At 36.4% G+C, this 14,880-nt stretch overlaps 1 protein-coding gene across 17 annotated transcripts in view; it reads right to left on the reverse strand.

Moving 5' to 3' along the window:
- The window catches only part of NRXN1 (neurexin 1), an 898,064-nt gene that overhangs the window by 222,984 nt on the left and 660,200 nt on the right, over window positions 1-14,880 (reverse strand). For all 17 annotated transcript variants that reach the window (XM_081941958.1, XM_081941974.1, XM_081941972.1 and 14 more), the window contains one exon: window positions 9,377-9,558. In XM_081941958.1, coding sequence (XP_081798084.1) covers window positions 9,377-9,558 — 182 coding nt within the window. The remainder of the gene's footprint in view (window positions 1-9,376; window positions 9,559-14,880) is intronic.

Below are 14,880 nucleotides of genomic sequence, written 5' to 3' on the forward strand. Positions count from 1 at the left end.
CCAGATCTAAGCAATTAGACATTGGAAAATAGCACACAGAATGCTGTAAAAGAACTAGTCCAGGGAGAGCAAATATAGCAGTACTTGGCAACTGCACATTCCCCTGACACTATTCTGAACAAGAGTTATCCCAGATGAACATAGAGACTTATACAGATCTGCACAAAATGTTTGGAATTGAAACCACACTTTCAGCTGAACTGATGCCATTCTTGGAGAAAAGGAGGACTTTCTCCAATTCCTTTCTATTATACTGATAGACATATACACTATAATCGAAGTGAGGATTGAACAGAAATGAAGCCAGGAGTCTTACTGGGATGGACCCAAATTATTTTAAAAAAATGAAATTTATTCTGGAGCAGAAGTGAGCACAGCAGTTCAGTTTACAAATCCAGATTAATAAGTCATTAATTCTTAGTACTTAAGTGCTAACCTAAGAATTCTCTGATTGCACAGCCCCAGAAATGTTTTTTTAGTATACAGTATACACCCCATCCAGAAACATTTGAACATCAACCCATCACATCCAGGAACCATCTATGCTATGCATCACACCACTCCTCTTATCAGATTCTGGTTGATTCCTGTATTATCGTTCTATTCTGTTTCCTGAGAGCAATATACATAGATACAGATACAAATGTAAACATCACAGCAGATAGCAGCATTTAATTGACCTCAGCTGATTTTGAGAAAAGGTAAGAAGGACTGAATCTAGTTAGTGATTGCTGAAGTGACCATTAGGAATTTCTAGGACTGCAGGCTAGCCTGGATAGTGAAAAAATTCCAGGGAAAGGCAACCATAAATTATTTCTAGAATGTTGCCATAAAAACTGTACGGATGTGCCAATATAATTGTCAGTAATTTAATCTCAGTCAAAGGAATCTTCGTTTTATAGATATTCAAACATACAGGGCAACCATTTCTAAACACTTTAAGGGTATTATGTGGGACAAAGCAATAATGCTGAGGATCTATTTTTAGCCTAAAACATAGTTATGCAACATGTGGCCTATACATGTTCAATGTTTATATCTTCTATGCAAGATTTCTGTATACTCTATCTCTCAGCTTTGCTCCTTATATCGAACTATGCACATAAGGGGCAGTGAGAGGCACCTATAAGTGAATTAAGTTGAGTAGAATTTTTTGACCATGCTTCATTGTCAAAGGCAATCTGCCCTAGTGTGCACAGAATACAAATCTACAATGAGTTGGCTGAGAGACATCTGAGGTAAACTAGATATTTTCATGCTTTGTAGATCCAAGGGCCTACTTTAAGAGTGCTAAAACTTGATTAAATCAACCAATCACAAAATGATAGCAGATATAGCTGTTCCCAGGAGGGAAAAACAATTATTACCCAAAGTATTATTGTCTGAATGTACGAGAGGAATTTTTATTTTTGCAAAAATAATCAATCCAGTGTCTTTCAATCTATTTTAATACATCTTCAAGCCATCTGTCTGCAACCCCTTCTCATCATTTGACTAGAAGCAAGTTGTGAAAAAGAATGAGGTTCTAAGATCTATAGGGAGCAATGCTGAGACCAGGAGGATCCAGTTTATAGTCTGGCAAAAAGCAAACAAAGATGCCGGCCATTTGTAAACCAGACTTACATGTAGCGATGGCGAAGCTGAAAGGCATCCTTCCTTTCTGCAAGGCCAATTAATTTCTTTTTAAGCTCACATAAAAGCTTTCATTCCTGCATTCTATCCATTGCTCACTGTTGCATCTTAAGAGTATTTTAATCTTTGCCACAGCTTATTTTTTGTATCCCTTGCAAACAAATAAACAAAAGAAACTTAAGATGCTATATTGGGTAATTTCAGGTTAATTAAGCATAATGTGCTTGCTTTGGGTATAGGTCTATGTGTCTCAACTGCCCTGAATGATGCTACATTTTGCATGATAGAGGAACAATGTACAAAGCAGAGGTGGGTTCCTACTGGTTCAGACCAGTGAGGCCAAACTGGTAGTGGTATGCCAGAGTGACCCAGGCCTGACACGTCCCCGAACCAGTTCCCCAGTCACTACAATCGACATCTTTTTTTGGAGTTCTGCACATGCGCAGAGCAATTTTCATTGAACTGCGCAAGTGCACGCAGAGCGCATCCAGCACCTGTGGACTTGAAGCGAGTCCCTTTTTGGGAGAGGGGCGGTCTAAAAATCTAAGAAATAAATAAATAAATAAATAAATAAATGTGCACGAGAGAACTGGCAGTAACGCCAGCTAGAACCCAGCCTTGGTACAAACACATTGATCAATGATTATCTATTCAATGAAAATATTTGCATAATACTTTGTATTATGGACAGAAAGTTTCGTTGTGAAAACTATACAAAAATAACCTGCAAAGCATAAATGTTCAAAATACAAGAACTGATAACAGACATACAAATAGTTTTAAAGAACATGAATCATTTTTTTTATTAAATTGATTATTAAATGGGCAAGGAGGAGCTTGTCCTAGATGTATGGTCCTCAGGGAGGTAGAAGTTAATGTAAAGAAGACAGTAAAAGAAAGGGCAATCTTTTTCCTTCTTAAGGACTGTTTAATGGAGAAGTGGAACTAAAGCTTTTCTTTAAAAATTCTACTCAGGACTGCTACAACATGATAATTTGTAGAGCGGATTTAAAGTTTCCCCCAAGGAAGATCTGGCTATTAATGATCCCGGACAAAAGATCTTTAGCCCAGCATCACTATTAGTAACCAGCAGAATATCTTGCTGTTCTGTATGTTTTACTACCTACCTAATTAATCAGATCATCTGTGGAAGAACAAGGATGAAGTTTTACAAGAACCTGTAAAGCACTCACAAGCCTGATAAGCTATTCTACATGGCAAATGGCCACTCAAAGACATTTTTGTTTAGCAAAAAATAGGATCCATGTCTATTGGATAGGCAAACTTTGGATCCTGGGATCCATCTATCTATCTATCCAATAAACAAGGATTATGTAGTTCATGAATAATGAACAACTCTGAGATTTCTTAATACACCTCAGTTCAGAAGTAATGCCCACAGACCTCAGAATGCCCTATACTTTATAGCCCACATTTGCATATGCAAGATGGGAAGCTATACAAATTGAATGAATGAGTGAGTGAATGAATATTCCCAAGTGAACATTAATACTGATCATCCAAGAATTATCTTCATAAGAAAAAAAAAAGTTCATTCTGAAATGCAGATATCAATCAAAACTCTAATGTAGTTACAAGTCACAGCCCGGAGGTATCATATGGACTGCAACTACAAAATAGCATAAAGTATGCAGTCTATTAAGGTTGCATTCTATTTATTTACTTGTTTGTTTGTATCTCACCTTTATTATTTTTACAAATTTATTTTTATTTATTTCTTGGATTTCTAGACCGCCCCCTCTCCCAAAAAGGTGTGTTGGCATGATACATTTTTTTTAAGTAATTCAGGAAATCAGAGAAGTTAAGCACATTCATGTGTATCCTACAATCAAATCAACTTTTCATCTCTACCCCAAACCACCCAAACGATGCCCTCGACGTGATGTCCCGATGCCTGGAGGCCGTGCGGATCTGGATGGCTCAAGCTCAATCCCTCCAAGACTGAGTGGCTGTGGTTTCCGTCATCCCGATTTGTGCATCTTGTTCCATCTTTGTGATAGGGGGAGAAATGTTAGTGCCCTCAGAGAAGGCCTGCAATCTGGGAGTCCTCCTGGATACGCGGCTTAGTTTAGAAGAACACCTGATGGCCGTGACCAGGGGGGGCTTTTACCAGGTTCGCCTGGTATGTCAGTTGCGCCCCTTCCTGGATCGGGATGCTCTGTGCACAGTCACTCATGCCCTCGTCCTTTCTCGCCTGGACTACTGCAACGCTCTCTACATGGGGCTACTCTTGAAGAGCACCCGGAGGCTTCAGCTGGTCCAGAATGTGGCTGCGTGGGTTAACATAGGGGTACCTAGGTGCTCCCATGTTACACCCCTTTTAGGCGGCCTGCACTGGTTGCCGGTTGTTTTCTGGGTGCGATTCCAGGTATTAATTATGACCTTTAAAGCGCTCCATGGCTTAGGCCCAGGGTACCTGCGAGACCACCTACTGCCACCAGTAGCCTCCTACCGTCCAGTACGATCACACAGAGTTGGCCTCCTCAGGGTGCCTTCGGCCAGACAGTGTCGGCTGGTGACCCCCAGGGGGAGAGCCTTCTCTGTGGGAGCACCTTCCCTTTGGAATGAGCTGTTCCCGGAGCTTCGCATAATCCCTGACCTCCTGTCCTTCCGACGCACCCTAAAAAGTTGGCTTTTCCAGCAAGCCGGCCTGGCCTGTTAATTTTATCTCATTTTTAAAATGTTATTGTCCTATTAATTGGGTTTGTTTTTTGGATATGTATCTAATTTCTTTTTAACTTTTGTGATATGCATTTTTTAATGTTGTACGCCGCCCTGAGTCCTTTGGGAGAAGGGCGGCATATAAATCCAAACAAACAAACAAACAAACAAACAATCAAATGGTCTATATACAAATATTAAGTAGGGTCACACATATTGAGGTACTAGCCCTCAGACATGTGTGATCACACAGATCACACATGTCTGAGGACTAAGAAAGTCCTTTGGAACATGTGGAAACACAAATTTAGACCCTGTTTTGCAACTCATTAAAGTAGACACTTTTTTTTCTCATCTACCTCAGTGGACCCTGGAAACACACAGTTATGCCATATAAATAATTTTCTGCATTGGAAGGGAATTGTACCAGATGATCTCCAGGATACTTTTCAAGCTTACATTCTATAATTCTATAGTTCTTCCCATTTGAATACAAAGCACTGTGGACATTTAAGGTCAATGTAGATCATCCAACTGTAATTTTGTATCATCATTTACATTATTTTAACAATGACAGCACTCTTAGTATCTGTATGAATGTTACATATCACGCACTGCAGAGGTGGTATTCAGCAGGTTTTGACCATTTCTGGAGAACCAGTAGTGGAAATTTTGAGTAGTTCAGCGAACTGGTAAATACCATCTATGACTTGCCCCACCCCCATCTATTCTCTGCCTCCCAAGTCCCAGCTAATCAGGAGGAAATGGAGATTTTACAGTATCCTTTCCCTGCCGTGCCCACCAAGCCATGCCCACCAAGTCATACCCACAGAACCAGTAGTAAAAAAAATTGAATCCCACCACTGACGCACTGCCATCTTGCACATGGCAGCAACACTCTGAGATACAATTCTGGTTGTTAGAACAGGAACATAGAGAATATAAGATGGAAAGAGAGCACCTGACTGCAGAGGGCTTTAATTTTAAATGGTTTTTGTATGCACAATTAAGAAAAATATAAAGGGCAGCAGATAAAGTAGATAAAGTGCAGCAGAAGAAAGAATTTGAAGCTGAACTGTTTACAATAATGAATATATAATTTCTAAAATGTATGCAATTTATTGCCTATTTGAAATGGAAAAAGAATAAATAAAAGATGCATGATAAAATGGGCTAAGAGCTTTGGACATGAAATGAGAAAAACAAAAGTTTTTATTTATGAGTTTGACAATTAGAATGAGTAGCTTATGGAAAGAAGGAAATTATGGTATAATCATAGAGATAGAGGGTAAGTTTTTAAAATATCTATAGGGCTATCTAGATAATCAGCAACCACTTTTTTTTAGATTTTTTCTTTTCTGTTTCTATTCCTGTTTCTTCTTCACTTTCTTGTTAGTTTTCATTCTTTCATTCAAAATTTGCACTGATTTCAATTCTGTTGAAAAACTTCTTTAAATATTTTTTTAAAGACATATAATTCTAAGATGCAGCCTAATATTCCAAACACTTGACAGTGCCTTAAAGCAGGAGTCTCCAACCTTAGCAACTTTAAGCCTAGTGGACTTCATCTCCCAGAATTCTCCAACCAACAAAGCTGAATTCTGGGAGTTGAAGTCCGCCAGGCTTAAAGTTGCCAAGGTTGGAGAGCCCTGCCTTAAAGAACAGAGTGTTTTAATTCCTCATTCTTAGTGACAATTAATCTGGGAAGGCTCTTTACATAAATCGATGTAAACATTAATGCAAATGGTCAAGTCAGAATCAAACAACAATTTTCTACCAGTTTGTTGTGACAGGGAGTATACAGTATGTCATCACTGTATTTGGATATGGGCACAACATCTAACAGAATATGAATGGAAAGGGGAGAAGGAAAAGAAGGAAAAAGAGAAGGAAAAAGAAATGGAGATGAAACAACAGGAACAATGAACCACTACTGAGCTGCTGCAAAAAGACTGCACAAACTAACCATAAACAATAGTGACAGAGTAGCAACAACAGTGCAGTATAATATCTACAAGAAGTATTATTTGCCTGCAGGAAAGATCTGGTGGGACCACAAAATAGAGAAAGTAATAGAAAATGAAGAAGCTAAAGTGTTCTGGGACGTTAGAATTCAAACAGACAAGCACATGCCACAGAACACTGCAGCCTTGAAAACTATCAATAAGAAAGACAAAAAACTGTGGATTTGGATGTTGCAGTACCTAGACACAGCAGAATAGAAGAGAAAGAGCTGGAGAAAAATTACAACATATAAAGACTTGGAAATAGAATGATTGTGGCAAAAAGAAAGCAAATGTAGTACCAACAGTAATAGGTGGCTTGGGTGCAATTCAAAAACATCTGGAACACCATCAGCACTGACAAAATGACCATCAGTCAATTCTTAAAGGCAGCTTTATTTGGAACAGCTTACATCCTGCAACATTACCTGTTATATTATTAAAAAAGAACATCTGCCTATTCCAGATCCTTGGAAAGTATTTGATAGGTGGAGAACAACAAATCCAATTGAAACATCTGACTGACTATGAAATTAACTATAATAACAACAAGGACAACAACATTGGCTATCCCAGGTCTTTAGGAAAGGCTCAACAGATGGATAAAAATGCCAAATACAGTCTGAACATCTGGCTGACTGCAACAAACTATAATAAAGACATATTTCCAAGGAATAGCTTTCATGATTCAAGACAGTGGCCAAGAAATCTAGAAACATCTTAAGGATAATTCTTTGCTTTGCTGTTAGATTATTTTGTTTTTAGCATTTGCATTCTTTTTGTTTTGCTGTCATTATTACTAAGTGTATGGTAATGTTGCACAACTCTTTTGTTGACTTGGCTTTAAAAACTGCATCACATTAGTTTTGTTTTGTTTTTAAAAACAAAATGCTTGTAAAATATGTTCCTAAAAGGCAGCATTAAAATGATTTAAGAGGAGAGTTACTTTTCCTTAAGGTTGCTGAACAAATATAACTCAATGCCAATACTGACAGCATTACAATATCAAAAATAAATGAGTAAATAAGATAAGGTACTAACAGATAAAAGTTTGGGATATAAAAGAGCAGATCATACATAACTTAGCTAGATGGGATGAGGCAATATAGAAATAATATTACTGAACATTTTCCAAGGTGACAGTGTATATTGCTAATAGATCAATAAACTAATTTCTTGCCAGAGGAGTTATTTCTTCTTCAGTGAAGTAGCAAGGTTGCTGTTAAATCTGGCTCAAACTTAATATATTAACAAAGCTGAGATTAATGTAAACTCTAAAATGCTCAGATGCCCTACTTAAGTTTATCTCAACTGATCATTTATTTATTATGCCATAAAAATCCAGACACTTTCCATGCTGATTGCTACTTGTTTGCTCTAAGGCAACTTGAAATTACCCTACTAGACCTTTCAGGGTGTCAACTGTTTTCTATTCAACATTTATCACCTCACGGTAATGATAGGATCAGTCAGCTCTTGTCAGGATTAACAACATATCCAACCAAATAGGACCATTACAATTCCTGACAGATTCTTTTCTAAATTTGCTAATACCAATACATCTTTTCCTGACATTCATACTACTGAGCTACAATATATTACTGTGGTTGAGACCAATGATGTGGACAGCTCTAACAATGGCTAGTTTGGATATTCAAATTTGTGCATTACTCCTAGCCCATGCATCCGCTTTGGACCGTACAAAATTCCAATTCAACTCAAAATGAAATTGGTCTTAACTTTTTATGGGCCAGATATTCCAAAAACCACACCATTCAGGACACGAGCTTCTCCACATTCCTTTTTAGACATAATATGGAAAGTAGAAAAGTCTTTCAAACACATCACAGTCTTCTGGGGTTTTGTATGCTTTCAGGGAACTTGAGGTCTAGGATTTCTAACTATGGTAACCTGAATTCCACAGGATACATTACACTTGAATAGAAATTTCAACCATACATTGCAAGTTTGCTGTTTTTTCTTCTATTCAATTGTGTCCAGTTCTCAAGAGACTAGACTCCTGTACTTCTCTTGGCAAGGTTTTTCAGAAGTGTTTTGCCACTTTTTCCTTCCTAGGGCTGAGAGAACGTGACTAGCCCATAGCTATCCAAATGGCTTTGAATCTAAGATAGGATTAGAAATCATGGTCCCTGGTTTCTAGCCTAATGCTTTAACCACTACACCAAGCTGGTTCACTCTACAATAGTTGATACCCGATATTGTTACTTGATTGCACTTGCCACCTAGGAGCTGACTGTTTAAACTTTATATATAAAGTCTATATAAACTATATAGACAAGTATAATGAAAAATGGGACTCATTTACACAAAATACAATAGGTTAAAATATATTAATTATGCAAGAGAAACTATTATTATTATTATTATTATTATTATTATTATTATTATTATTATTATTATTATTATTATTATTATTATTATTATACATTGAATGAGTATATGTAAAATTGATTTTTTTTTACTGCTGGAATGATTTTTTTATACTGCAGATTTTTTCTTTGTCATATTTCTTTCACTTTTAGTTTATTAATTAAAAAGCTACACAAAATAATAATTAAAAAGTTACACCTATTGTTTCCATGTTAGATTTGGTGTTATATGGTACAATTGTGAGATTTTTAGTGTGCACTTAGCACACAAAACGATGAAAAGAGATTACATTGTTCCCAGCATGTCAAAAACATAATTATACACCATACTCACAATTTAATATATAGCTTCATATCTCATACATAATTGCAATAGGTCAAAGAGAATCCTATTTTATGAAAACAATTCATAACCAAATCTGCAGCCTTTTAAAATTATACTGAAGTCAGCTCATTAAAAATGCTTTAAACTCTTGTATATGTTGCTATTAACCAACATCTCTTCCAAAACTGAGACTGAATTTTGGAAATCATTGAATTGCTTTGGAAAATATTATTCAATGGTAGAAGATCAATTTCAGAAAAGACAATACTGTAATAGCCATTGCAAAAGCTAAAATCGAAGCTTTCAGACAAATAGTAGCATTGCATTTTGCTGACGGTACTTACGATGTGCAGCTCTAAATAATCACCAAGCCCAGTCGAGCTATCCACACGCACCAAGATGGCTTCTTTTTGAACTGTGCTAAACCCTATGGCCAGTCTATCTGCTCGGGTGCTGGGCCGATCATTGGGAGGCCAGGTATATGTAATCTGTCCACCACCTTTGCTAAATATGTATGTTGTTCCCGCTGTAAGAAAGAAAACAAATTAATTAGTGAGTCCGCTCTAAAAAGGAAACAAGGTGCCATATATGTTAATGCATTTGGTTTTATTTTATTCTAATGCCTTTACAAGCCTTTTAAAATATAATTCTCACCCTCTCAGAACCCCCTCTCCAATGTTTGCCTGTTTTTCTATACATATTTCTTTATATACGGGCTGCAATCCTATATTCATTGACCTGGGAATATTCCGTGTAGAACTGAGAGGGAACATGCTATTTTTAAAGGGCTTTGATATTAGTCCTACTTAAGCAAATAGTGTGATGTAAGAGGGCATGTACAACTATTGCCCCCAAGACTCACAAACATCTATTTGTGTATAAATGTCTAGGTCTATAAATGTCTAGAATCTATATGCCGTCTGTAAGAGCATTTGATTGAACTTATTCACCAGCCTCCATACAATCTGAACTCTACCCCAAAACAAGAAAATGCATTAAGGATTTTCAAGAGCATGTGTGTATAATCACTTCCAAAGATGAACACACAATGCTGGAATTGGGACTTGTGCAGGTATTCCAGATGCTATCACACTTGTAATCCATGGTATGCTGTCTGAATTACTGCTCGTAATTTATCACTCCCCACAGTCTTACTAGTGGGTTGTGTTTTTTTTTTTTTTTTTACAATTTCTTACTTTATTGCAGTCTGTTCAATTGGCACTAATATTTCTTAAATCTCGAAGCTCTGAGATTGTTTTTTTCGGATCATTTTTCATGTTCAGATTTTTGAAATCAGTCTCCAGATGTATGATGGGTTGGGGAGTAATTATACTTATAAACTTGTATTATCAGAATTAAAGAACTAGTTCCCATATGCATACATATTAAATGAGAACTTATCACTGGGAAATAAAGATGTGAATTTACCCAAACATTTTAAAATTAAAAGAACAGCTTTGGTCAGTAAGGATTCCAAATAGCTTTAAAATTGTTTTACTGTCTCTAACAATACCGCAGTATCCAGTTTGCCTTTGTATTTCCTACTGAATTTTTAAAACTCACAGAAAAATTCATAGAAACATGTTCATAATGTCTTCATGTTTACCATACTGTATTTTTCTGTGGTTTTCTGTGCATTATTTTTAATCATGCAAATTACTTAAGAAGCAATTATAATACAGTTCTTTTAAATCGTCTGTAAATGTCCTTGATTAAAAAATTAAAAATGCAAATCCCTCTACATAAGTTGTTTTCATTGAAAACTGTATTGCTATTTGTACACTATTTTCAGGAGGACAATCTTTTTAGTCCCCTTCATGTAAAATTTTGGTCACCACCACCCCAAACAAAAAAAACCACAAAAAGATTTTACTTGACAATAACATTTGTCTTCCTCTGAAGTCAGTGGGAGTACAATATCTAACTTTGCTGTCAGTGAAATTTGAGGGGACATTGTTTTATATTCCTATGCAAAAGAATACATATATGAATAACTCACATTCAAGTCCGTTGCCATTTTTAAAAATTATGCAGTTGAAGGAAACAAGATCACATTGCTGTCAGGTAATTTCTAATTCCATTCAATATATCCAATCATATATTCATTCATACATTGTAAATTTATCTATATGTTTAAAACAGATTTTAAATGACCATTCATTGGGGTCACTTTAGTTGTATTCAAACATACAAACTTTACTCCCTGCTTATACCCAATTGACCTTCAAAATAGTCTCTTAAGAACCAAAAAAAAGTCATTTTTTTTCCTGAGCAAGTAAATGAATCAGAACATAGTTTGAACTAAGCATAAAGGAAATGAAAATCCAGAGGGGTTCCCCCAGAATAATATAAATGTTTATAATTAACTACAGAAATATCTGGTGTAATTGAGACAACAAACAGCTGAACTACCTCCCTTACTGTCTCCCCTTAGGGAAGGAGTTGAGAGATTAAAAAGAAGAAGTTCAATGTTTAGCTAAGAGTTTGGGAGCATAGTAACGGACTCATTTTTCTCAATGATTTACCATAGAACACTACCCCCCCCTCAAAAAAGGAGTGGGGGGAAAGAACCAGAAAGATAGCAGGATCCTGCCTGAGGGAAAAACTGCACATTATGCAGAAAGCACAGCATACAACTATATCTTCATTAGTGCTGTGCAATTCAACTGCTAATGGGACCACAGGCAATGAGGATAAGGAGGCTTATTCCTTTCTGTGACTGGGATGAAATCACCCTTATATCCATACACACAAATATACCAGCACAGCTATGAGATTTAATTAGCCCTTGTTGGTAATTAAAGAAAAATAACAAGCAGCTGCACACCACTTGTTCAGCATAACAAGCTGCTCAAACCCATGTTCCTCACAATCAGTTCTTGTCTTACTTGTTTTTAAATGGAAACCATGCAACTGTAAGAGCCATAACAATAGCAGTAGCATTTAGACTTATATACCATTCCACAATCCTTTACAGTACCGTCTGAGCATTTTATAAATGTCAGCATATTGGGCTTAACAATCCGAGTCCTCATTTTACCAACTTCAGAAGGATGGAAGGCTTAGAATCAAACTCCTGGCTATGGGCAGAGTTAGCCTGCAATACTGCATTTTAACCACTTCCCCACCACAACATATAGTACATTCGTATCCAGTCCTTAAGGTTCTTAAGATTCTTCTATTTGAAAATAATAAAACACAGCCAATGTTTTTGCCAGAGTTCAAAGCAAGGGACATTAAATGTTTAGAATAACACTTTATTGCACAGTTTTCAGACATTCTTAAAACAGCCTTAACTACTACTGGTCACTTTGCAGCTGTTTGAGCCACATACATTTCTCAATAGTACCCCCGGTGAGTACAGTGATAGCTTATGTATTTGACTAAATTGAAGGTATGGATAGTTACATTTAAGAGTTGTTGAACTTTATGCCAGACCAAAAGCTCTAGCTTGCTTCACACTTAACAAATCAGATTTTAAAAATATGCTTTTTTTTCTGGGCCTTTTAATCCTTGCTTGTTAGGGCTGGCACAAATTCAGACGTGTTGATTTGCATATGATTTTAAATAAAATAATGGATGGTGCTATCCAGAGGGAACCAAATAGGAGAAATCTTATTCATGAATAAGTCAGAATTTTTTACCATTTTGGCTCACTCTATCATTTGAATTCCCCAACTGTCTGATGCTTTAGAGTCAACCAGGGGAATCTATCAAAACTTTCCATATCCATATATTCAAAGCAGTTTACTGGGAACGTCAAAGGAAACTGAATAACAGCAAGTGAAATTTTGGCCTTTCTAGATCAGTTTATTTGAGTCTGGTACAGGATATTTTCATCCTTTGCTAATATTATAATTACCTTTAGAATTATTTAGGGACATTAGGAATAGAATCAAATAGTATTGTAAATGTTGTATCTTTACAATAGTACTATAAAATGATGAAAATTATGATGGGTTAAAACAACAGTTTTGTGACCAAGCCTTGTACTTATGACCATCACAACTGGTGAGCATTTATGACCACTTCAGCACTATTTGAGGGCTTCCCAACCAGCTTGGGACAAACAGAGGTAATGGAGAAGCCAGTAGTAAAATTGCAAGTCACGATCACACGATGTTTCACTTAACAACTGCAGTGACACAATGATGAATAGGAAACAAATGAACTCTCTAAGCAAGGACTACCTGTATTTGTCTGCAATCTTAAACAAGATTCAATTTTGCTATGTTCCACCTTATTATTCTAAGTGGGGTCACAACATATGCAGCTGCATTAGGCTCAAAAAAAGGTGATTTTGAGTGGACAGGTCTGCCCCTAGGAAGTCAGATCTCTGTACAGGATAGATTTAATGGGTTGGCTGATCTAATGCAGCAACATCTTAGCCAATGTACAAATCAAGTGAATGGAGTTATTATCCTAAGTAGGATTTTATTATGTGCTCATTTTTGTTATCTAATATGAAAATCCTAGATGTAACCTTACTTTTTACTTCAGGTTCTGTGGGCATTCATTATGAATACATAATTTTAAACATCTTATTTTACAGGAATTATTCTGAAATATTAGTCTAGAGCTGTGTAAATGATCCAAACCTGGTATTGCATTGGCTCCAAAATTCTTCACATTGGATTTACCTATGAGCCAGGATGTCAACTGTGGAATAAGAAATTATTTATTACATATTCCAGCACTAATCTTTTCGATTCTGGTAAGTCACTTGAGGACAGGGGGTTAAAAAACCCTGGAGATATAAATATGAGTTGTCAAGTCTTCCTCTTTTCTCTTGAATGCCAGGAGCTCTTTTTCCGAAGTGTCATAACAAATGAACTATAAGTTCCTTCCTTCCATTATGGACCACGCTGCAAAATCAATTCAGGTAAGTCACTTGACTATTAAGCTGTCTCTCTCAAACCACTAATGAGCCTAAAACCCTAAGGAATATGGTAGTATCATTAAAAATCTTATTGAAACGTATATACATTTGTGAGCTACGGTCACAATAACTTCCTGTAATTAGCCCCGCCCCCTGTTTAGTTGGCCCCACAACATGCTTACTCATAGTTCTGACTTAATTAACAGGATTGTCTGATCAGGACTTGTAAACATAAATTTGAATTGAGGTGATATTAGAATCCAAGTTTTCACAATTCATGATCTATCTAGTGTGAATCCACTGTCTTCTTTCCAATTACATTTGATTGCAAAAGGATAGCTTCTATGGGGTTAAGTTGGGGGTGACTCCACAAGTGATTTGCAGTACCCACATTTTGTTTGGAGAAGACTTAGACTTAGAATAACTTTATTATCACTTTAAATGTATACTAATCAGCATACATTAAAATGAAATTTTATTGCATACAGCTATCAAAAGATCACCACCTCCAACATACATTACATAAGCATGACTAAATAAATACATGCATACATACATACATACATATATACATACAAAATTATGTATATATCCACAGACCTACATATATTATATGACACAGTGAGACAGTACAGTTTAATCCGAATGTATACATGTACATGGCGAGAAAAACGAATCTTGCAAGTTTGCCAGACAGATGGCATAGGGAACAAAGCTGTTATAGAATCTGGTAGTCCTGCTAGAAATGCTTTGAAACCTCCTCCCAGAGGAGAACAACAGAAACAGACTGTAAAGTGGGTGTGTGGAGCCTCTAACAATGCTTTGAGCTCTAACCACATAGCACTTATAAACTTTAAGCTTTTTATAATCTTCTCAGCTGTCATTACTACTCTCTGTATGGACTTTCTATCTGAGGCACTGCTGCCACCAAACCAAATCAAACAGTGATGCAGTTTGTTAAAATACTCT

The sequence above is a fragment of the Natrix helvetica genome (assembly GCF_964273705.1).
Source record: "Natrix helvetica genome assembly, chromosome: 2".
Taxonomy (NCBI): Eukaryota; Metazoa; Chordata; class Lepidosauria; order Squamata; family Natricidae; genus Natrix; species Natrix helvetica.